General features: G+C 49.0%; 1 protein-coding gene across 1 annotated transcript in view; it reads right to left on the bottom strand.

Moving 5' to 3' along the window:
- LOC142299906 (synergin gamma-like) overlaps window positions 1–16718 on the bottom strand; it is a 37996-nt gene extending 21278 nt beyond the window's left edge. The window contains exons 1-3 of the mRNA XM_075341858.1: window positions 16531–16718; window positions 8038–8088; window positions 5692–5788 (exon numbers count right to left, since the gene is read on the bottom strand). Coding sequence (XP_075197973.1) covers window positions 5692–5788; window positions 8038–8088; window positions 16531–16551 — 169 coding nt within the window. The 5' untranslated portion in view covers window positions 16552–16718. The remainder of the gene's footprint in view (window positions 1–5691; window positions 5789–8037; window positions 8089–16530) is intronic.
- Between the last annotated feature and the right edge of the window lie 9160 nt (window positions 16719–25878).

The raw sequence follows: 25878 nt of genomic DNA, 5'->3' as shown, positions 1-25878 counted from the left end.
AACCCCATTGTGATACCCCCACGGAGTGAAATGATGATGTGGTGTAGAGCAGCGGTAGGTCTCAGAGGACAAGATTACCAGGCTGTACTAGAGCCCACTCATTCAGACCACTGGCCCACGATTCTGACAGCCAGGGGGGTAGTTGATGTACACAAGGGACGAGTGCCTGTACGAGTGTTGAACTGTGGGGAGGAGGAAGCCAGACTACCAAGGTACGCTACCATAGCCAAACTGTTTACATGCTCAGATGACGCCATAACACCTGTAGGTCCCCTGACACAAGCTGACTCAAAAGAGGGCGAGACCTCCCAAAAGCAGTTAGAGGATTGGTGCCAGAAACTACACGTGGGGACTGACTCTACACCCGACTACCAGAAACATGGGGTTTACAGGGTCGTGCGGGAATACGAGCAGGTCTTTAGTAAGAACCCACTAGACTTTGGTAGGATCAAAGGGGTGCAACATCACATACCCACAGGCAGTCATCCTCCCATTAAGGAAAGACATAGGCCTATTCCACCAGCCCATTACCAGCGCACAAAGGACATGCTGAAGGACATGAAGGAGGCAGGCGTCATAAGGGACAGTTGTAGCCCCTGGGCGGCTCCCCTGGTCCTGGTGAGGAAGAAGGATGGCACAATGAGGATGTGTGTGGATTACAGACGGATAAATCAGATAACACACAAGGATGCCTACCCTTTGCCAAGGATAGAGGAATCCCTCGCTGCCTTGAAAACCTCTAACTACTTTTCTACCCTAGATCTTACTAGTGGCTACTGGCAAGTATCTGTAGCAGAAGAAGATCGGGAGAAGACGGCCTTCACCACCCCAATGGGCCTCTGTGAGTTCAACAGCATGCCATTTGGACTCTGCAATGCCCCCGGGACCTTCCAGAGGCTTATGGAATGTTGCCTAGGGCACCTCAACTTTGAAACCGTCCTGCTCTACCTGGATGATGTCATCGTGTACTCCAAGACCTACGAGGACCACCTGAAACACCTGGCTGAAGTCTTTGAAGCGTTATCCCGATATGGAATGAAGCTGAAACCATCCAAGTGCCATTTACTGAAGCCAAAGGTCCAGTACCTAGGTCACGTGGTCAGTGCAGAAGGAGTAGCACCGGACCCAGAGAAGGTCACAGTCATCCAGGAATGGTCCACACCTACTACCGTCCGGGAGGTACGCCAGTTCCTTGGCTTGGTAGGCTACTACAGAAGGTTCATCAAGGGCTACACGAAAATGGCAGCGCCTTTGCAAGAGCTCCTGGTAGGCCACCCAAAGAAGAAAGGAAAGACCTCCGGCCCGCCATTTCACTGGGGAGAAGCAGAAGAACACTCCTTCAGACAAATGAAAGGGGCCTTGACGGGTGAAGAGATCCTAGCCTACCCTGACTACAGTCTACCATTTGTACTGTATACAGATGCCAGTAATGTGGGACTGGGAGCAGTGCTTTCACAGATGCAGGAAGGCAAAGAGCGTGTGATTGCTTACGCCAGCAGGAAGCTCAGGCCTACTGAAAGAAACCCAGAAAATTATAGCTCATTTAAGCTAGAGTTCCTGGCCATGGTATGGGCTATCACAGAGCGGTTCAAGCACTACCTGGCAGCCACCAAATTCACTGTCTTCACGGACAACAACCCCCTGACCCACTTGGATACTGCTAAATTGGGTGCCATGGAGCAGCGTTGGGTAGCCCGACTGGCGAATTATGACTTTACTGTCAAGTATCGAGCTGGCCGCAAGAACGGCAACGCAGATGCTCTGTCCAGGATGCCTCACCTAGCAGACGAGGGTGAAGATGTAGATGATCTTGAAGAGATTGAGCTGCCAGCGTTCCATCGCCATGGAGCAAAACAGTGTCGGCAGTTGCGTGCCAACCGCCAAGAGGTGACCCTGAACCCACTACCTCACTACAATTGGAAGGAGACCCAGGAAAATGATCCAGCGGTAGGCTTGGTAAAGAAACTGATCAACCAGCCTGGCGCCAGCCTTGACAAAGGAGCCCCACCTGAGGCACAGTACCTATGGAAGGAGAGGGGTCGATTATTCATCTATCAAGACAAACTTTACAGGAGCATCATTGACCCGAGGACGCATGAGAATGTGTGGCAAGTGATTGTACCACAGAAGGATACGAGGATGGTGCTAGAAGCCTATCACAATGGTGCAGGCCACTTTGGTTGGAAGAAACTGGAGGCCCTACTTAAAGTAAGATTCTACTGGGTGGGCATGAGATCTGCCCTAGAGAAGTGGTGTCGAAACTGCGGGCCCTGCAATCTTAGAAGAAAAGACCAGCACAGCCAGAGAGCACCACTCCAGCCAATCCAAACTAAACGGCCCCTGGAGATCGTGGCCCTGGACCATGTAAAGTTGGCACCCAGTAGACAAGGCTACAACTACGCTCTCACTATGGTTGACCACTACTCCAGATTCCTGGTGGTAGTACCAGTCAAGGACTTGACCGGTCAGACTGCAGCCAAAGCTTTCCAGACACATTTCTGTCGACCACATGGCTATCCAGACCAAGTGCTCACTGACCAAGGACCAGCCTTTGAAGCTGAAGTGTTTAAGGAGTTTTGTAACCTTTACGGCTGCAAGAAGATCCGTACCACACCTTACCATCCTCAGACCAATGGCATGTGTGAGAAGATGAACCACATCATTCTCGACCTTCTGAAGACTCTCCCACTAGAAGAACGAAGTCGGTGGCCGGAAAAACTGCCCGATCTAGTGGACATGTATAACAACATCCCTGTGAGTTCCACGAACTGCACACCGGCATACCTGATGAGGGCCAGGCCAGGGAGATTGCCAGTAGATCTGGAAATGGGAGTTGAGACCCCTGAAGACCATCTACAAGGTGCTGATTGGGATTCCAACCGCCAAGCCCAATACAAGAAAGTACAAGAGTGTGTGGAGCGAAGCCTGACTCAGCAGCGTGAGAAACAAGAAAAAGCCTACAATCGAAAAGCACCTGCTGTTCCTTTGATGCCAGGAGATATAGTTCTCAAAAGAAAGAGAAGACGTCATAAACTTGACAATCACTGGGAAGAAGAACCCTATACTGTGTTACCATCGACGCTTAGCAATGAAAAGACATGCCTTATCAGCAAAGATGGAGGAAAAACAACAGCTGTCGTTTCTAGAGATCGCTTAAAGAAATGTCCTGAACAACTAAGAATCCCTGAAGAAATTCCCAACCCTTTGCCAGTTCAAGAACCAAAAGAAAAGATGATCCATACTGTACTTGGAGATTTTCCAGCAAGTTGGCCTCAATACAATGGAGCAGTAGTTATTCCGGTTATTACATTCCCTCAATCTGGAGAAGTAAGAGACCCAGAAGAACCTGTTCAGAACCTGGAAGAGCCAAATGTAGCTGAAGCAGAAGACCACGCACTGGTATCAATACCTAGTACACCTATTATTCACATTGAGACACATACATCGGGTGGGAGGACACAACCTCAGACAGATGACAGTATAGTACTGCGTAGATCAACCCGCAGCAACTTTGGTCAGCTCCCATTACGCTATAGAGAAAGTACAGTTTAGTTCAAAGTGACTGTATGAGATGTAATGTTTAACCTGTTTACAGTTAAGTAACGTTTAAGCGAAATGTGCCCACAAGGACTATTGTGAGACCTCCTTAAAATGTTAGACCACTGGTTATGAACTGGATTTAACCACAAACTTTTGCATTGTAAAAAGTTGCCTTCTTGGTATCAACCACAGAGTCTGCCTGTTGAGGGGCATGGCTCTGCACCAACAAGGGGGCACGCCTGTTTATGGGGCCTGCCCTCCAACACTCGGAAGCGGGTACGCCTGTTTATGGGGCCTACCTTACACCACTCTCCTCAGGAGAGGAAGATTGGAGGAAAGGTCTGGGGAATGTGATGGCCCAGCCCTGGTCACCAAAAGGACCGGCGACCTACCTCCTGGAGGTTTTTGGGTGGGTTTCGGACATGTGGGTGGTTGGTGGTGGAATGGTACCTGGTATGTTTAAATGTAAATAATTGCCTCTGTGTGGGAAAAGTTTGTATTTACCTTTTTCTTTCTCTTGTCTTTGCAGCCCGAGGACGTGCTGATGATAACTAAGGGGGAATGTGGCGCCCCTGACCTGGTCAGGCACCACAGAGTATTGCACCCATGCGGGAGCAATGCTTCCAGGTAATCTCCAAAGGCCAAGATGAGGTGCACACACAAACATATAGTGACCAGGCCTCCCACATTACCAGAGGGGACCCTTGGGTAGCCAGAAGGGGTTAACTTTCAATTCCCAGCTGGGGGTGTGTTCAGGGGCTAGTTGCTAGGAAGCAGGGCAGAGAGAGAGGAAGAAGGAGTCTGGAGGAAGAAGTTGAAGTGTGTGGAAGGGAGCAGAGGAGCTCTCGTGTCAGACAGGTCCTGAGGAGTGCAGTAGCTGAAAGCGGGGGAGAAAGGAGTACCGTGGGTCGGCCTGAAAATCATCCAGAGAGAAGGGTGGCTGAGTACGGAGATCCCGGTATCCGAGCACACAAGGGGAACTAGATCCCCAGTACAGGCAGCAGATCATCCAGAGCTGCTTAACCTACAGGTGGGGGGGGTACTTCATGCCCTCACCACGACTACACAGAGCTTGAGCCAAGCAGCAATCACCAGGCCCATAAGGGGACAGGGCCAGAAGCCATCCCACCAAGGCCACGCTGCCGGCAGACGAGCCAGAGAGAGAGGGGAGCAGGGTGGTAACAGCTTCCCTGGAGGGGTCCTACCACGCTTCAAGCAAAGGATCCTCCTAAAACAGAAAGAGTGCAAGGAAGGCGAGTGGACAGCTACCCTCAGAACGGCCTCCTGGAATTCCTGGTTCAACCTGGTTATCACAGTGTCGCCCGGGCATCTCACCGTGACCTCCAAACAGTGAGTAAACACGTTGAAAGACTTCTTGGACTGTGTTTGAGTCATTCTGCGACCTGTGGTCCCACACACATACACCGGGGCCTGGGGCTTGCCTCACTCTCAGGGGGCTAATATACTGACTGCACCCACCATCAGCCCCAGGCATCCCTTAATCTGCAGTGGCGGTCCCCGCTGACCGCAATACTGAGAGTGGCGTCACGACAATCCCAAATAGAAGATTTCCTACCTGTGACCAGACTGTTCCATCCACGTGGAGTCCCTGAAGGTAATGCACAGACACATACTAGCGGGGCTTCACAGATACATTTAGGAAAAGACATACTGAATCCAACATCATGCTTCTCTCAGATGAGGTAGCAAAAACCTGCTGACAGATTCCCTTTCAGTGAATGCTGCAAACAGTGACAGCCACAATTAACAAAATGAAGAAATAAATACTCAGGATATATTTTGAGGTGGCTAGACTCACATATAGCCAGGGCTACCTTGTTATTTCTATCTGGCATTTCACAAAATGATAAAATGATATAGGGAGTGTCTCCACCTATCTGTTGGATACATTTTTGTGCTGGTCTGGTAGCCGGATTACAACATTTCATGTATTGTTGGATACGGTCCGAACCAGTACCTGGTGGTCGATAGAGAAAAAGCCTGATGGCAACTGATTAATTTTTAAATCAGTTTCAACCTGAATTTTGTTTTATTAAGTTGCATCAGGGTAAAAAAAAAAAGAAAACAACTGAGCATGATACAGTGGATATATGTGAACTCAACCTTAGATAACCCTTTGGATGGACTTACCTGAAATATAATCTGCTCCTTGAGAAGACAGGAGAACTTCACTGCACACTGAAGGTTGACTTATGCTACTCAAGATTTCATTGGCCTTCTGTATAACCTTAGAAAGAGAAAGTTTAGTTGTCTTATATCTCATCTGTTTTATATTAATTGAAATACTATGTCCCAAGAATGACAAAAGTATTTTAGGAGTGATACCTTTATAGGCTAACCAGAAAAATTATATTAGCAAGCTTTCAGAGCACAAAGGCTCCTTCTTCAGGCAAATTACAAATGAATTATTGAGACCAAATCACAACATTTACAGTAAATGTTGTAGTACCATAATATTACCCTGTATTGCACATTGTAAAATCTGTTTTACATAAAACACTTAGTGTATTCCACTGTACATATGAAAATTCTTCAGTGATGGCCTATTTGTTTCATAATTCACCAAAGAGGACCTGTCACCAGATCAAAAATGGCCAATTTTGCTTTTATTTTATTCCCTCCGCTCAACATATTCTAGATTGTTTTGTTTTTTAATTGTGTCATACAGTTCCAGAGATATGGGCCTTTTTTTGTAGTGCTAATTTTTATGAACTTTACCAAAGGGGTGTGGCTCACAGGATCTTCTGGGGGAACGTCTTAGGCTTCCCTGCATTATTACCCTGAGAGTAATGTCCCATTAGTAAAAACCATAACAACTAGCATGAAATAAAAGGGCCCATAACTTAAACTGTATGATGGATTTAAAAATAAAAAATAAAAAAATGGAATATTCAGTTGCAGCAGGAATAAAAAGATCAAAAACTGGTGACTTATCACCTGGTGATAGAGAACCTGCCACCAGATTTGGCCCCTATAAGTTGCGGCCACCACCATGAACTCTTATATACAACACTGTATTACACAAAACACACCTTTATAATACTCACCTAAAGGACGGATCAGTCCGATTGGTGTCAGTGCTCTCAGGGCCGCTTTACACGCTACGACATCGCTAGCAATTGCTAGTGATGTCCAGCGCGATAGCACCCGCCCCCGTCGCACATGCGATATGTGGTGATTGCTGCCGTAGCGAATATTATCGCTACGGCAGCTTCACACGCACATGCCTGCTCGGCGACGTCGCTGTGACCGCCGAACAATCCCTCCTTCAAGGGGGAGGTGCGTTCGGCGTCACCGCGATGTCACTAATCGGCGGCCAATAGAAGCAGAGGGGCGGAGATGAGCGGGACATAACATCCCGCCCACCTTCTCCCTTCCGTATTGCCGTCGGGACGCAGGTAAGTAGATGTTTGTCGCTCTTGCGGGTTTACACACAGCTGCAGGAACGACAAACAACATCGTACCTGCGGTCGAACAGACATTATGGAAATGAACGACGTTACACAGATCAGCGATATTGTACGCTTCTGTGCTCATTCATCGTCGCACCTAGGATTTACACATTGCGATGTCGCTACCGGCGCCGGATGTGCGTCACTAACGACGTGATCCCGACGATATATCGGTAGCGATGTCGCAACGTGTAAAGCCCACCTAAGTCCGGCTCCACCTCCATCTTCTGTGATCTCCTTCCTCCTGCCCAGCCCTGTGCTTCATGCGTCCAGCATCATTCACAGTGAGGCCTCCATTGCCCTCCTGCGCAGGCACACTTTGATCTGCCTGCCTGAAGGCAGATCAAAGTATTGCAGTGCACATGCACGGGCGTTCTTTGACCTCTTCTCGTGCCTGCACATTAAAGTAGTTTGCTCAGCCCTCAGCAGGGCAGATCAAAGTGCGCAAGCCCTCTCTGTGAATGATGCCGGACGCATCAAGCACAGGGCTTGGCAGAAGGACGGAGATTGCAGAAGATGGAGGAGGGCCCGGACCGACAGCAGCGACACCCATAGGACCAATCCGTCCCCTAAGTGTTTTTTACGTTATACACAGCGGCCTGGGCTCTTATATACAGCATTTTAGAATGCTGTATATAAGAGCCCACTGGTGGTGGCCGCAGCTTTTAGGGGCCAAATCTGGTGACAGGTTCCCTTTAAAGTGCTTATTCTGCAGAATAAATTACTGAGGGCTTTGCAGGAAGGCAAGTAATAGTGCATTAATACATATCAATTATCCATAAGATTTAAACATGTTAAATTATAGTAATAGTTGTAAGAGCAACCACGGTGTATTTTAAAAAGTATAAAATGCCATTAACACACACATTAATCTGAAAGGGCAGCAGTACTTCTACTTCTACAGCGGCCAGCTGATGGTGGTTTGTGTCCGACTAGAAAGCAACACATTTCAAATAATGTTGTATAATCGATATTGTATGAATAAAGCATTTGAAAAAAAGAATAACGTTTTATACATAATTACCTTATGGATGTTCTTCAAACAGGTCTTCAAGTGAGTAGTACATGTATCAAGCTAATAAAAAAAGAAAGCCAAATAAAACAATAAAAAAATACAAAGAGATAATAGTTCTGTATTCTAGAATAAACCTTTATACAGTAGGTCACTATACACTATACAAGTGCGGTATCAGCTGACCACCTAATGTGTATGGGGGCCCGAGGAGTCTGGAAAAGGCTCACTCCTAGTGTACATGCATGGACCATTCTTGTGTATGAAGGAGTCAGGAGTAGAGATTAGCACACCCGTGGAAGTTTGGTTCAGCGGATTCAGCCGGACTTTTGATAAAGTTCGGTTTGGGACCCAGACTTGACCGGAACTCCAATGGAAGTCACTAATTGGGCCAAAGTTTTCCCTCCACATTGATGCTAAAGAAATAATTATACAAGCAAAAAATCCCCTCCATACAAAACTCAGCTTCCTAAGCCATTGTATTAAATTGGGGAGGTGAATTTTTGCATATAATTAGGTTTTACAGTGACTTTCTGCATTGAACATCAGCACTTGGCAGAATGTTCTCCTGAGAATATGCAGATGGCACAGTGTCTCTCCGAACCCTAAAGAACTTGTACCGCCCTGAGAGGGGCCCGGCCGCTTCCTCCGCTTGCTCGGCCGAGCCGCTCGAGGTCCGGGCTCGGGTTGTCGGTGGCACGAGCGCCTCCGGACCGGGGGCCACGTCGCTCTGTTACGGGGGAGAGGTAGTGGGGTGGTGGTGATACGAGGAGCGCAGCCGGGGAGGGCCACGCTGTCGTCTCATGGGTCGTGACGCCACCCATGGGTCGTGGTGACGGGATGCACCACCGCTGCGGCTGAGGCGATGGCGGGCTCTTCCGGGATCGGTGTTGTGGCCACAGCCGAGATGGTAGCCCCCTCCGTGGGTAGGGGAGGTGTGTGCCGGGGCCCGGCATGGGGAATTGCAAGCGCTGATGTTGTTGTCGGGGTGCAGGGTGCGGTGCCGTGCTGCGGTGTAGTGTCGTGCCCGGATGGCACTGGTGTACTAACGATTAATTCACACTCCGAGTCACTGGTAAACCAAAGTTCGGATGTGGTCGGTTCCCGCGGCCGGCTGCTGATGTCCCCTGTGGGGTTGATGGTTGATGTTTTCCCGTGCACTCTTGGTAGTTGTGTTTCGGCTCCCCTGCCTGGGCAGTGGTAGCTCGCTCCCCAGCGTTAAGCTGACGGAGGAGCTCTCGGTTGCCCGCAGGCGCTGGCCCGTCGGGTGTTTGGCCCTTGGCGGTGGCGCTCACCCAGTCTCGGTGGGCTTTTGCCTTCTTTCGGGACTTTGGGTGTGGATGAACCCGTGAGGTCCAGCCAATAATCAGTCAATTTGCCTATACTCAGTGGCTTCTAAGCTAGGACGGGGTCTGAGTACCCGGTTTTTTGGTGCTCCGGTACACGGTTGACTCCCCGGTTCAGGACCGGCGGGCTCCAACCCAGGCCCGGTCCGTATGGTTCCGCCGGTTGCTGTACCGGTACTCCTGCAGGCGGCCACCACCATCTGCCTGCCTGACGTTTTCCAAGGGGCCCAGGCTCCAACCCGGGTCCCTGACAGCTTCTCTCCCTTTCACCTCCTGTCACTCTCACTCTCTAAACTGAACTGTTTGTACTTCCTGCCTCAGGCCAGTAGTCTCCTCAGTGGGCATGCCTTTCCGCCTGACTCTGCCCACCTGGTGTGCCCTACTGGCCCTGAGGGAGGCATCAGGTCTCCCTTTCGGGTGACGTGTGTGTGACCTCACAGGGGGTGTGTGTGTGTGTGTATGTGGTAGGTGTTATTAACTGTGACCCCTGGGGTCCAACTGCAACACAGAAAAAAGCAACATGTTTTTGAAGCAGTTTTTAACACTTATTTATGAGAGTTTTTTTAAGAAACCTGTTTGCAAAAGAGACTATTTTTCTGTAGACATAGTGGTAATGTACAGGTGAATACAATGTTAACCATGTTTGTGGAAAAGCAGCTACAGGTAGAAAACAACGTCACATTCTCCCTGCATCCACTTGCTTTCACTCATTGGTGCAGTGAGCCGTAGAGATGAGCAGACTAATGAAAGTTAGGTTGAGCCAGACTTTAGATAAAGTTTGGTTTGGCACTGGGACTTCACCCGAACTCCAATGAAAGTCACTAATTGGGCAGTCGGGTCTTCGCCCACATGCAGCCAGTCATAAACATATCATTTCCGGGAGAGGGTAGACAGGATTTTTCCTTATTTTTATTATTTGGTCCACACTACATCTGATCATGCTGTTGTTACCCCCAGTTTGAGCTGCTCTAACACTGCAAGCGGCTCTCACTGGGCTGAGCACCGAGCGTACCCGAGTACAGCAATGCTCACACACAGTTTGCATATGTAAAGCACCGAAACTGTTGTTTTTTTTTTTTGTAAAGTCTGTGTTGGGTAAGAACACCGAACTTTGGGTTTGCTTATCTCTAGTCAGAAAATATAGCAGTCACCTGAACAATTGTTCCACCAACATCTTTCTAATTATGTGCAAGCTTAAAGAGAACTAATCACCAGGCTTTTCCTATATAAAGTAAAGCCAGTGTTATACTGGGGCTATCATGCTGATTCTATACATACCTTTAGTTGTCAGATTGGATGTATAGTTTTTGAAATACAGCCAAGTAAAGTTATAGATATGTACTGCTTTTTGATTGATAAGAAAGAGCTGTCGAATAGCTAATAGGTGGGTTGGGTTTTGATAGTGATTTCCGCTGCTGCCTGTGTCCTCCCCCTATCTTTTATTTATGCTAATTCCATTACAGAAGAGTTTTACTAATCTCTTCACTAATATGGCATCAGAGTTGGCGCCTGCGCATAGCACTTATCTCCGGCGCCATCTTTGTGAAGATAGTGTGACCTCAGGTTATTATTTCTTGCCACCGCTACGCCCTCGCATCTTATGCTTTTGTTGTGACATCGGCAGGGCTGTATTTTGCCTTCATGCTGCCCTAGGCACTTTAAGTGGTCGCGTCCCTTAGTGACAACGTAAAACTATGAGTTTTCGCACACAACATCTGTTTAAGGCAGATCTACTCTGCAAAACACTTGAAAAAGTATCATTGAGAAATGAAGGGCACTAATCCCCAATGGGGATCACCACAAGCACATCAAAACATAGCATGAGTATAAAATATTCCCACCACACCGTCCCCACTTATATACTGTGACTGTCACACTGCCCCTAATAAACTAAAATACCACACTGTCCTCCCTTATAAATTATACCCACCACACCTTCCTCGATTATGAAATATGATCTGCACACTGTCCTCACATAATGCTGCCCCCTCCTCACAATGTCCCATGCATGCTGCCCCCTCCTCACAATGTCCCATGCATGCTGCCCCCTCCTCACAATGTCCCATGCATGCTGCCCCCTCCTCACAGTGTCCCATGCATGCTGCCCCCTCCTCACAATGTCCCATGCATGCTGCCCCCTCCTCACAGTGTCCCATGCATGCTGCCCCCTCCTCACAATGTCCCATGCATGCTGCCCCCTCCTCACAATGTCCCATGCATGCTGCCCCCTCCTCACAATGTCCCATGCATGCCGCCCCTCTCCATGAGCTCCTAATGCTGCCTTCCTCTTTTCCATAATGACACCTCCATGCTGCCTCACTCAGCATACTAAGACCACCACACTAGCGCTTATGCTGAGACCCCCCACACACACACACAGACACACTACCCCACTCTTGATATTGACTCCCCTACATTGCTCCACTCCATACTGAGCCCACACATGCTGCCCCTTCTCCATAGTGAGCTCCCAATGCTACCCCCCTCTCATTCTGAGTCCTTACACTCCCCCCCCATCGATTGTCATTGCACTATCCCTCAACCCTTGTCCTCTGTCTCTAGCATTGGCCCCTGTCTCCCATTCCCCCAGCAGCAGCCTCTCCCCCAGCATCAGTCTCTCTCCCCAGCCTCCCCAGCATCAGCCTCTCTCCTCCCAGCCTCCCCCAGCATCAGCCTCTCTCCTCTCAGCCTCTCTCCTCTCAGCCTCCCCCAGCATCAGCCTCTCTCCTCTCAGCCTCCCCCAGCATCAGCCTCTCTCTTCTCGGCCTCCCCCAGCATCAGCCTCTCTCCTCTCGGCCTCTCTCCTCTCAGCCTCCCCAGCATAAGCCTCTCTCCTCTCGGCCTCTCTCCTCTCAGCCTCCCCCGCATCAGCCTCCCCTTGCATCAGCCTCTCTTCCCCCAAGTCTCCCCCAGTATCAGCCTCTCTTCCCCCAAGTCTCCCCCAGTATCAGCCTCTCTTCCCCCAAGTCTCCCCCAGTATCAGCCTCTCTTCCCCCAAGTCTCCCCCAGTATCAGCCTCTCTTCCCCCAAGTCTCCCCCAGTATCAGCCTCTCTTCCCCCAAGTCTCCCCCAGTATCAGCCTCTCTTCCCCCAAGTCTCCCCCAGTATCAGCCTCTCTTCCCCCAAGTCTCCCCCAGTATCAGCCTCTCTTCCCCCAAGTCTCCCCCAGTATCAGCCTCTCTTCCCCCAAGTCTCCCCCAGTATCAGCCTCTCTTCCCCCAAGTCTCCCCCAGTATCAGCCTCTCTTCCCCCAAGTCTCCCCCAGTATCAGCCTCTCTTCCCCCAAGTCTCCTCCAGTATCAGCCTCTCTTCCCCCAAGTCTCACCCAGTATCAGCCTCTCTTCCCCCAAGTCTCACCCAGTATCAGCCTCTCTTCCCCCAAGTCTCACCCAGTATCAGCCTCTCTTCCCCCAAGTCTCACCCAGTATCAGCCTCTCTCCCCCACCGCATGCACAGATCTCCGGTCTGCATTAGAGACATCCCCACGCATGCTCCTTATGAATCTTCAATTCTGCGAGCACTTACCTGCTCCAGTGGCCGCCGCCATCTTCCTGGCTCACGTGAGTATCCTCTTCTGACACCGGCTTCCATCGCGGCGTCCTGCTGTAAGCTCTGCATGTGACATCCACACAGCATTGGACGCAGCACAGAGGAAGGAGCTGATTGGCGCGCGCCTGTGACCCCGGAAGTGCAGGCGCCGGCAGTTCTGGGGTCAATCAGCTCCCTGTGCCCGGCCGCTGCAGTTTGTCTGCATTCGCGTCTTAATTGACGCGGATACAAATAAATGGAGGTGTGTCTCTCCCCCCTCCTCCCTCCGTAAACACAGCGGATTTAATGGATGTGTAAAAAAAAATAATTCTTTTTTGCTGCTAGAAGGTGCCGCCCCCCGCATCCTGCCTCCCCAGGCACGGGACCACGGATGCCTAGTGGTAAATACGGCCCTGGACATCAGGACCACATGCAGTCATAGCAGAAGGGATAGAAAGCCACCGCCCAGGCATCGAGATCCCACGGGCCAGCGTCTGCGGGCAAACGGGCTCTACCGGCACACACAAGGCTGGGGGGCAGACTACCGTTGCTCAGGCATAGGAGTCATCATTTTTACCAAAAGTGAGGTGCAGGAGAAAGGCGGAAACCACCAACCTGAAAAGGGGAAAAGCGCAGCCGGCTGCGGGCACCGTCCACCATCTTGTTTGGTTTACCAGAGACTCCAGTGTGTCTGTAGTTGTGAGTACAACAGTGCCCTCAGGCCGCGCATCGCGCCGCACTGCACCGACACGCCAGCACGCATCCATTCCCCCGCCTCAGCACCTCCCTCGGGCCCCCGGGACCATCACCCCCTACCCACGGAGGGGGTCAACACTAAGCTGCGCAACACCGTCCCCGGGAGCCTAGTCAACGGCAGCGGTGGTCTCCATCCATTCACCACAACCCGTGGGTGGCGTCACGAACTTAATCCCCAAACCACCACGGCCTCGGCCGTGGACCTCCCCACCAAACACTACCCATCACGTAGCGCCAGCAACATCCCTTCAGAGCGACGTGACCCCCTGGGTCCGGGAAGAGCTCGAGCCACCCACCAGAAACGAGCCCGGATCCGAGCGGCTCGGCTGCGGCCGAGCGGTACACTTGCGGCTTGGAAAGCTGCACCGCAATTCAGTTTATGCTGCAGGCAGTACATGTACAGTGGGCATGGGATTTCTAGAAATGCCATCCACTGTGCTTGTACTGTACATTGCATCGTTTTGGACGCAGCTGAAACATGCTACGTACAAAACGCTGTGAACAGTGATCGTGGGCACGCACCCGAAAAATTTTCCGTCAATGTAACCATATGAGGGCTTGTTTTTTGCAGGACGAGTTGTACTTTTGAATAACATCATTCATTCTGCCACATATTGTACTGGAAAATGGGAAAAAAAATTAATTCCATGTGCGATGAAACAGCATAACAAGTGCAATTGCACAATTTTTTTGGGGGTTCTTTATTTACCATTTTCACTATATGATAAAACTGACATGGCCATATGATGCACCAGGTTGGCATGAGTCCTTAGATACTAAACATGTATAGTTTTACTTTTATCTAAGTGGTGAAAAAAGAAAATGAAGAAGCTTGCGAAAAAGAAAAAAAAAAAAAAAAAGAATTGCATTTTTGTCACCAATTTCTGAGACCCATAGCATTATAATTTTTCGGGATCTAGGGATCAATGATGGCTTATTTTTTGCGTCTTGAGTTGATGTTTCAAATTCTACCATTTTTGGGTAGATGTGATGCTTTGATCTCTCGTTATTGCATTTTAATGCAATGTTGTGGCTACCAAAAAAACGTAATTCTAGAGTTTTAATTATTTTCCCCTGCTACGCTCTTTACCGATCAGATGAACTTATTTTATATTTTGATAGATCGGGCATTTCTGAACTCGTCGATACCAAATATGGGGGTTGTTTTATGGTTTTATTTTCAATGGGGCAAAAGGGAAGTGATTTGAACTTTGTTTTTTAATATCTTTAAAAAACTTTTTTCATTTTTTATTGATTTTATTAGTCTCCTTAGGGTCTTGAAGCCTGCACTGATTACTTCTGCTGTTCAGAGCGATGCTTCAGTATTGCTCTAATCGGCAGAAATGCTGTTCTCCTGTGAATTCCGGCAGAGTGTGTCATGAAAGCGGCAGGAGTCATCAGCTGACCCCACGCTGTCCTGACAGCCTATTGGCGCCCCTTGATCGCGTCACAGGGCTGATGGTGGCAGGGAGAGGCGTGATCCTCGCTGGAGCACGTTAGATCGTGCTGTCAGAATTTGACAGGGCAACCTAACTAATTAACAGGCATGAGTGGATCTCCAATTAGCATCTACTATTTGTACTGTGCAAATATAATCAGGAGAAGGATCCGGGTATCTCACCGCATTATCACCAAACCAATCGATGTAAAATTGTTGGTTTGCCTGATAAGACCCTATTGCACTTTCTTCCACCGTCCTATCTTCCTGATTTGTACTGTACATGGCAACCTCTTTAGCGCATGTGCAGTACAAATGCAGGAAAATTTTAAAAATCATGGAGATGCTGTTTTCTGCTGGATGCTACAGACATCAGAGAAAAAGCACATTGTTTTTACTGCCAACCCATCTCATGGGGCAACATAAAATGATGTGGTGGGCCTTGAGTTTGACACCCCTGCTTTACAAGTATTAACAGATAAAAAAAACCAAAACGTACTATTCACTTAGCCCTGACGTGCTGCTCCGCTCCATGCAGCATGAGGACTGAGGGTCCGTGCAGCAAGAGGGATCCGTGCAGCATGAGGACTGAGGGTCCGTGCAGCATGAGGACTGAGGGTCCGTGCAGCAAGAGGGGTCCGTGCAGCATGAGGACTGAGGGTCCGTGCAGCATGAGGACTGAGGGTCCGTGCAGCATGAGGACTGAGGGTCCGTGCAGCATGAGGACTGAGGGTCCGTGCAGCATGAGGACTGAGGGTCCTTGCAGCATGAGGACTGAGGGTCCTTGCAGCATGAGGACTGAGGGTCCGTGCAGCATGAGGACTGAGGGTCCGTGCAGCATGAGGACTGAGGGTCCGTGCAGCATGAGGACTGAGGGTCCGTGCAGCATGAGGACTGAGGGTCCGTGCAGCATGAGGACTGAGGGTCCGTGCAGCATGAGGACTGAGGGTCCGTGCAGCATGAGGACTGAGGGTCCGTGCAGCATGAGGACTGAGGGTCCGTGCAGCATGAGGACTGAGGGTCCGTGCAGCATGAGGACTGAGGGTCCGTGCAGCATGAGGACTGAGGGTTTGTGCAGCATGAGGACTGAGGGTTTGTGCAGCATGAGGACTGAGGGTCCGTGCAGCAGCGATCTAGGGACTCGGTTCTAGTGCCCCATTCTATCACTCAGTTCAAAAGTAGTATAGATGTTCTTTTTACATATGTTTTATTGTAAAACCACTAAATATCTGTGTGAAGGCGCCTGGAAAGTAATCACCTAAGAATTAGTGCATCCCAAGGAAATTGCACAGCTGTCATGTTTAGTGCGGGCTGCCCAGTGGCTTTTATGCTAGTTCTATAGATTTTATGCTATATCAGCACCTCTAGTAGCTGGTATATAGACATGAAGTGCCTGCAGTCAGTGCCTTACAGTATAGAAATGCTGCAGATACTTACCAGGGCAGGTTCTATGGCCATTACTGAGTATTCTACAGTCAGGAAGGCGGAAAGAGGATAGGAAGCAGATTCTAATCAGGTGCTGCTGTGTGAGGACAGTCATATCTGTCTGTTCAGATGGCAGTAGGCCCCATAGCCGTCCAGTACTGTCCGCTCCAAGAAGCAGGCAGGTAAACCTGTGAGTGTGTGCAGGTTTCCTGGGAGTGGTTGTGCTGGAGGCTATGTGACACGTTACCTGAGGGAGTCCTCCCAGGTCATTTCACTGCAGAGTACAATGCATAGAAGAGCAAACAAAAGTCACACATAATCCAGTGCGAATTCACCCTAGATCTAGTAATAGAGTATAACAATAACTACTCTGCTCACAGACAGGTGAGACCCCCAGCTCCGGCATTACTAGTCAGGTGAACATAATTGATGTATTACTAAGCCACCATGGAGGAAGCAGAAAATCCAGCTTTACTACACAACGTCCATATGTGAAGCTATGGTCAAAAAACACACTGGATTTACAGTGCAGAACTGCACAATAAAATACAGCATGAAATTTGTATTTGTTAAGGGTTCACTCACACTAGTATGTAGAAAAATCACTCAGATTATCATCCAGAACAGTTGGATGCGTGTCCTGCTTATGTCATTCCGTATGTCATGTGAGTGCTCGATATTTTTTTTTCCCGCCATTCATATGCAATGTGTGATTTTTTTTTTCTTCTCAGCAGCTATTATTCTACAATTTTTTACAGGACCATTTACAGTGTTTTTTTCACACCCACAGACTTGCATTGGCGAGTCACATCCAATATATCTGCATATGCAATTTCTTTATCGGATTGCACTCGTCCGATTTATACGCCATTGTGAGTGACCGCTAAGGGCTTGGTTCCACTTGCGCATAGCTTCTGATGCAAGAGTGTAGCACCCCTGAGGCTTCAGTCGCCACAGGGTACTGCACCTCACTAGAGGTGCAGTATTCATCTCAATACAAAGGAGGTCGTCGCCAGTAAAACCACCACAACCCACCAAAATACACAGTTAGATGCCCTCTCACTGGGACTTGGCTAGGGTAGAGACATTGGAGGGTGGCCATCACTAATGTAGTGGACCCTCTGTTCACTAGTTCATGAACCAGGTTGGGTAGGAGCTAGACACCGGGGAGCAAGGTGACACACACACACACACACACACACACACACACACACACACACACACACAGTCTAGTCCAGGACAGGAAACAAGTGAGACGCAGGAGGACAGAGTCGCTGAGGGGAGTGCTCATAGCTTTCTCAGGACCAGCGCCAACTCCAGGGTGCGGAGCCCTAGGCTGGTGGACACTGCAAGTCCCGCCAGCGGAATCTTCCGGGCAGAGGATTTCAAGTCTTCTGACCCATACAAAATGCCCAGGGCACAGCAGCATATAGAGCCAGGAGTTGTGATCATAGGATGGCTCCAACTACGGACTCGCTGCCTGCTATATGGGACTGGGAACAGAACAACCCCCAGGACTCAGGTCCCAGTGTAGCTTCAAGCCACAGGGAGGAAGGACTCACTGAAAGAAACACCAGTTCTGACCTCCAAACTATCCGGGATCAGCTGGAGCCCATGACGGCGGAGTCCGGGAGTCCATAGGCGGTGACATCTCAGTGAGTAAAGAACTTAAACTTCAACCGCTGTGTTGTCTGATCCTTCCCGCACCCTGCGCTCCTTTTTTTAGAGTGGACTACTACTCCCCACATCCTCCCTGGGGCCTAGCTCTACCTGTAGAGAGCTGCAACACCCACGCCGCATCACCATCTGCCCCAGAAGAGAGATTTCCCGTAGCGTCGGCTACTAACTGGCCGCATACCACAGGTGGCGTCACGAATAACTACTACTCCCATCATCTTCCCCCTTCATTTGGTTGACATTACGGAGCCGGGCCTGGCCGCTGTGACATCCCATATCGGCCCGGTGACGAGTGTCCCTCCCCCCAAAAGACCCCATGGGCGCGTCAAGAGCATCATAAGTGATATGCTAATGACCCAGTGCTGCTGGTGAAAGCCGAGGGTCATGTGACTGTGATCCAATCTTGAGACAGCTGCGAAGAAGAGGGAGGGAGCACTTTCTCCCTCTCTTCCGCTGCCTGTCTCTTGTGTACACCGCACTGCGGTCAGATGACATGCGAATGCAGTGCGATATTTCACACGCTCCCATAGACTTGTATGGGGGTGTGTGAGCCGAGACTCGCTGCCAAACTCAGCATGCTGCGATTCATTTCTCAGGCCGACATGGACACTGCCCTATAGTTTTGCACTAGAGTGAGAGCAGTCTCATATTTTATCGGATTGCACTCGCCCGTGCAAAACGCAAGTGGAACCGAGGCCTAATACAAAATATAGCAATAGATTTCACTCAGTGTATTGTGAAGGATGAAATCCACTGTGAAAACTAGTAGCATTTTAAAATGCAGAGCGGATTTTTTTATAATTTGATTAAAATAAGATTGTTAAAATAAATATTGTTCTGTGTTGAAGACTTTTGGAAGGACTACTCAACTGAAGTCCTAAAATAAAGACTGGGTTTGATTCATCAAAGCAATTTTGCCAGAATTCTATGGTAAATTGCTTTGAAGAGTCGAGACATTTTATTGCAAGTTTTGGGGGTGTGACACTCAAACTCTTCTAATTTGTGATGAGCTGTGATGTTCCTTACCCTAGACATCTTACTTCATTTTTCGACTGGAGTAAAAATTAGGGCAAGGAGCACATCACTAATTATAGGCTTCTTATGTGTCTTAATTTATAAGTGTCTGACTCCTACACACCCTCATCAAGACTAGTGAGAAAATGGCTGATTTTATCAATCCAGTCTAGGTGTACATTTCCATAAGACTTTTGATCATAAGTCTACATTCCCATGGTCAGTTTTTTATGAGGGGGTGAGTTTGTGCAGCTGAATAATTTTTGCACCTCTTATGTTAATTAGGTTACTTTTGTTTTTTTTACATGCTGCTTTTTTATGTCTCATGTTAGTATGTTATGTTTTAAATAAAGCTGTTTTGTTTTTGATACTTTCTGGTATTCAGCTTTGACAAAACTTTATTGATATACTTAGGTGTGCTGTATGTGCGGTTTCTTTTTGTGTTTTTCGCAGGGGAAATGCACTAAAAACGCAAGTGAGTTTTTTTACCTGCATTTTTTCTGCATCTAGTGCAAGTCTATGGAGGAAGACTGCACATAAAACTCAGCATATCCCCAAGAGACATTGACGTGTTGCAGATTTGAAACTCGCACCGGACGTCAGTTTACGCAGCGTAAAAAAGAACAGTGGGCAGATTTCTCTAAATCCATGATTAAGGACTTTTTTTTGACTGAAATACATAGGAAAATACATTATGTCTGGATTTATTGTGAGTGCCAATTTTTACATTATGAAATAAGATTATGACTTTTTATAATCAACAGTCAGCTGCTATGCAGTCTTGGCTACAAGGGGCAGGAGTGACATTTCCGTGCTAAGAATTCTTGAAAGCCTCAACGAAGGTCATCTAGACTACACCTGTTTTCAGTCATTTTAGTCTGTAACCCAAATCAAAAACAGACATCTCGTCAACCTGATTTCATAGCTTCCAACCATTCTGGATTCCGTGGAACTGTCCCAATTTGAGGGCTCAGTCTGTACTTGACTGCAGTATTGTAGGGGTTACACCTTAAATTACTATTCCTTTCTTCTTCCCCAACCCCTCAATCCCAAATAACAGACACAAACCATTATTTGGATTAACTTGGCCAAATTGGGCTTTTATTATAACAAACATTACAAATAATTAATAACTAGCTAGTGGTATGTAGTGGTAGGGAGATTCTTGAAGTTCCAAACTGAGCGGAAAGTAATATATAGTAACCATTAAGCATAACCCCAGCAGCATTCACAGGTTTCGGGGCACCACTATTGCCAAAAAAACATTTCCATACCACCAATTCCCAGGGACCCCACTCTGAAGAGACCCAAAACCCGCCAGGCAACTACAAAAAATTCAAAACCAATAGGAGGTTACCATCTACATGAAGTACAACCTCCACTCCAATTATTTTTTTGTTCAAGAATTCCAAGAACTCCCTCCCCACCGCCACAATGATCATTACTTGACCCTTCAATATGCAAGTCACCTCAACAAAAGATGTGCCCTTTCCACACCCTTGTGAACACTTACTGTCCATAAATCGATGCCTATTGAATTTAAATGCACCCACTCCTAAGTTCCCTTCACCTGACTCTAAGGGGGGCTTTACACGTTGCGACATCGCTAGCAATTGCTAGCGATGTCTAGCGCGATAGCACCCTCTCCCGTCGCACATGCGATATGTGGTGATTGCTGCCGTATCGAACATTATCGCTACGTCAGTGCCACACGCACATACCTGCTCGACGACGTCGCTGTGACTGCTGAACAATCCCTCCTTCAAGGAGGAGGTGCGTTCGGCGTCACAGCGACGTCACCGCTACGTCACTAATCGGCCGGCCAATAGAAGCGGAGGGGTGGAGATGAGCGGGACATAACATCCCGCCCACCTTCTCCCTTCCGCATTGCCGCCGGGACGCAGGTAAGGAGATGTTTGTGCTCCTGCAGGTTTACACACAGCGATGTGTGGAGCTGCATGAACGACAAACAACATCGTGCCTGCGGTCGAACCGACATTATGGAAATGAACGACGTTACACAGATCAGCGATATTGTACGCTTCTGTGCTCGTTCATCGTCGCACCTAGGATTTACGCGTTGCGATGTCGCTACCGGCGCCGGATGTGCGTCACTGTGGTGTTACTACTTTGGGGGTTGTTTCATCTTGAGAGGGAATGCACCCATATGTCAGCAGGGAGGGCATATCCAGGGTCAGTCGTCGTGGAATGGGGGCGTCTTCTTAATTAGGACGCCGACCCCCGTAGTGTAGGAAGGGAAAGGATAGGGTAATTATCTTTCCTTTTCCTTCCTGTTTTTTATTGAAATTTGTGTATGTATGTGCATTTAGATATTAATAAAGTATATGGTTTTTTAAAAAGTAGTGAAGACTCTGGTTGTATACTTACAGGTCCCATGATGCGTCCTGCAGACTCTGTCTCCCGGCTGCCTCTGCGTCCAATTATTACTGTGCCCCCCGGTAAGCACCACTGCCTAAAGGACCTTCCATGACGTCATAGCCATGGGACCAGTCTGGAGTGAATGTTGTACAGACATTAGCTTACAGACTGGTCACATGACTATGACATCATCGAAGATCCTGTTAACTGAACTTTGACTGTCACTGTGCAAGTGTCGCATTGCATAACGGTGCACAATCTCCCGACAGGAGCAGGTCAGCTGCATGTATTTCCTTGCAGCTGAGATGCTCCTGTCCGGAGAGCGTCAGGCCATGTATGATGATGCAATGCGAGACGCAAGTAGAATCATACCCTCACTGTCAGCCTGCTTCTCACTCTGTACAGAGCGATGTAGCAGAGCTGATAATGCTCTCTGCTTCTCACTTTGTATAGACGCTGTCTGTACAGAGTGATGAAGCTGACATTGCTGTCACTGTGGACTACGTCGGACTAAGCAGTTTTTTATAATAAAGATGGAGTCTCAACTTTTTTTTGTTTTATTTGTAATAAAAAAAATTTCTATGTGTTGTGTTTTTTTTTTTACTGTTTACTAGAAATTCACGGTGGCCATGTCTAATTTTGGTGTGACACCATTAATTTTCGAGCCTAGTACTATCTGAGAATACAAAGCTGGTATTAACCCCTTTATTACCCAGGGTGCCACCCTAATAAATAATTTTAAAAAATGACATAGTGCTCCGCGGTATTTTTGATTCTCAACGCAGATAAAGCGGACGGCTACGGGCTGCCTCCTCCATCTGCCTGGCTTTACCTTGGCTGTCAATCAAAATACATTGTTTCTTAGCGCCATTTCCAGGTGCTTTATCCAGCTCGTACAGCGGCCCTGGTGGTGGTGGCACGCTGGGTAATAAAGGGGTTAATACCAGCTTTGTATTCTCAGATGGAACTAAGCCCGAAATTCATGGTGTCATGCCAAATTAGACATGGTCACCAAGCCATGAATTTTTAGTAAACTAAAAAAAAAACCACAACACATACATATTTTTTTTTTTTTTTTAGAAATAAAACAAAAATAACATTTAGAGACTCCATCTTTATTATAAAAAAAACTCCTTAATCTGACGTAGTCCAGGAGGTAGAGCAATGTCAGCTCTGCTTCATCATACTGTACAGAGCGAGAAGCGGGCTCACTATGAGGGGATGATTCTATTTGCGTCTCGCATCGGTATCAGCCGGTATGGCCTGACGCTCTCTCCGGACAGGAGTTCCTCAGCTGCATGGAAATACATGCAGCCGACTGCTCCTGTCAGGAGAGCGTGCGCCGTATCGGGTGATGCTGATGCGACACTCGCACAGTAACAATCATGGTTCAGTTACCAGGACCTTCAATGACATCATAGTCATGTAACCAGTCTGTAAGCCAATGTTTGTACAACAGTCACACCAGACTGGTCACATTACAAGTTCGGTGTTCAGACGCAAGTTTGCGTTATCTCGATCTTTACAAAACAATCGGGCAAGGATCCCGATCCCGACCATCGGGGGGATCGGCGGCCGGTCTCAGGGCCGCCATCAGGGCATTACTACTGTGACTCCTGTAGGGGGCACGGTGAGCAGAAGCCAGGAGGGGGGCCCAGCTGACAGCCCGGGCTCCTCCCCTTTCATTCATCTGCTCACCGGGCCCCAAGGACAGGGGACACCATTAGGGCAATGAGGGGGGCCCGGGCCACTCATAGAGAGCTGCCACCTCTCTTCCTGCTCTGCAGAGCAGGACAGGAAAGGAAACATACCGGATCACAACGGAGGCTGCAGGAGCTGAGAAGGTGAAGGACCTGTAAATTCAGGACCTTCCATGTCAGCTGACTAATCATGTGCCTGATCTCATCATAGGAAAAGTGACTGGAACTTCTGCAGCCTCCGTGCAGATCCTAGTGTCTCATATCCTGCTGTGCACCATCTGGAACTGCAAGATGAGGTAATGTATAGTGTGTATATGTCGCGGGCGGAGGGGACGCACTCGCCACGCTCGGGTCCGGGGCTTCTGCTGCTGCTATGGCTCGAGCGGTGGACCGGACCCGGGGACTCGAGTAGCGCTCCTCACCCGTGAGTGAAATGGGGACGGTATGTTTAGGGAGATTGTTCGTAACGCCACCCACGGGTCGTGGTGATAATGGCACCACCGCTGCTGGTAACGGGGATCCCGGGAGAGATGGTAGGGTGTACCTGAGATGTTGTCCCCTCCGTGGGCAGGGGTTGGTGATCCCGGGGCCCGATGGTGTAACGGGGGAGGCAGGATGGCTGGGGTGCAGGGACTGCGCTGCGCGGTGCCGGACGGCACTGGTGTACTCACTCAGACAATCACTGACAGATTCGTAGTAAACCAAAACGGTCGGATGGACGGGTTCCGCAGCCGGCTGCAGTGCTGTTGTTGTGCTCTCCCCGGACGGCTGATGGTGGCTGTCTTTCCCTGCACCTTTGAGAATGTTCTTGACTCCTGTGGTTACCCACCGGTAGTCCGCTCCCAGGCGTATAGGTGCCGTAGGAGCCCGTTTTGCCTGCAGGCGCTGGCCCTTGGATCTCAATCCTGTGGCGGTGGCTGTATATTTTCTCTCTGGGTGGACGGTTGCCTTCAATCGAGACTTAGTAGTTGGGAAACCCCTGGGGTTCCTGTCACATTCGGATTTGACTATTGACGGCGGCTCCAAGCCTGGTCGGGGTCCGATGGCCCTGCCTGTGTGCTTAGCTTCACTCCATTCCCCGGTCCAGTACCGGCGGGCCAACGCCCGACCCCGGTCCTTACGGCTCTGCGGAGTTCCACCAACTCCTGCAGACGGCCACCACCGATTGCCAACCTTGCTGTCAGTGTCTGGGCTCCAACCCAGACACCTCAAGTGTTCACTCCTCTCACTTTCACCTCCAAGACTAAACTGACACTTTTCCCGCCTCCAGGCCTGTAAACTCCTAGGTGGGTGGGGCCAACCGCCTGGCTCCGCCCCACCTGGTGTGGACATCAGACTCTGGAGGGAGGCAACAAGGGTTTTTGATTGACTGTTGTAACTGCCTAGGGTGGGTGTGTGTGTGTTGGTATGTCTGTGACTACCTGCCTAGTCCAGGGCGTCACATATAGAGAAATGTGTGTGTGTGTGTATATGTGCACAGGCTGTGTGTAATATGGGATGCTGCAGCGTGTGTGTGTATGTGTACAGGCTGTGTGTGATATGGGGTGCTGCAGCCTGTGTGTATATGTGTACAGGCTGTGTGTGATATGGGGTGCTGCAGCCTGTGTGTATATGTGTACAGGCTGTGTGTAATATGGGGTGCTGCAGGCTGTGTGTAATATGGGGTGCTGCAGCCTGTGTGTATATGTGTACAGGCTGTGTGTAATATGGGGTGCTGCAGCCTGTGTGTATATGTGTACAGGTTGTGTGTAATATGGGGTGCTGCAGCCTGTGTGTATATGTGTACAGGCTGTGTGTAATATGGGGTGTTGCAGCCTGTGTGTATATTTGTACAGGCTGTGTGTAATATGGGGTGCTGCAGCCTGTGTGTATATGTGTACAAGCTGTGTGTAATATGGGGTTGCTGCAGCCTGTGTGTATATGTGTACAGGCTGTGTGTAATATGGGGTGCTGCAGCCTGTGTGTGTATATGTGTACAGGCTGTGTGTAATATGGGGTGCTGCAGCCTGTATGTGTATATGTGTACAGGCTATGTGTAATATGGGGTGCTGCAGCCTGTGTGTGTGTGTGTGTACAGGCTGTGTTTAATATGGGGTGCTGTAGCCTGTGTGTGTGTATATGTGTACAGGCTGGGTGTAATATGGGGTGCTGAAGCCGGAGTGTATATGTGCACAGGCTGTGTGTAATATGGGATGCTGCAGCCTGTGTGTACAGGCTGTGTGTAATATGAGGGTGCTGCAGCCTGTGTATATGTGTACAGGCAGTGTGTAATATGGGGTGCTGCAGCCTGTGTGTGTGTATATGTGTACAGGCTGTGTGTAATATGAGGGTGCTGCAGCCTGTGTATATATGTACAGGCTGTGTGTAATACGGGGTGCTGCAGCCTGTGTGTGTATATGTGTACAGGCTGTGTGTAATATGGGGTGCTGCAGCCTGTGTGTGTATATGTGTACAGGCTGTGTGTAATATGGGGTGCTGCAGCCTGTATGTGTATATGTGTACAGGCTATGTGTAATATGGGGTGCTGCAGCCTGTGTGTATGTGTACAGGCTGTGTTTAATATGGGGTGCTGTAGCCTGTGTGTGTGTAT

This window comes from Anomaloglossus baeobatrachus, chromosome 1 (genome assembly GCF_048569485.1).
Source record: "Anomaloglossus baeobatrachus isolate aAnoBae1 chromosome 1, aAnoBae1.hap1, whole genome shotgun sequence".
NCBI lineage: Eukaryota > Metazoa > Chordata > Amphibia > Anura > Aromobatidae > Anomaloglossus > Anomaloglossus baeobatrachus.
The sequence above is the reverse complement of the archived record's forward strand: the minus strand, read 5'-3'. Positions and strand labels throughout refer to the sequence as shown.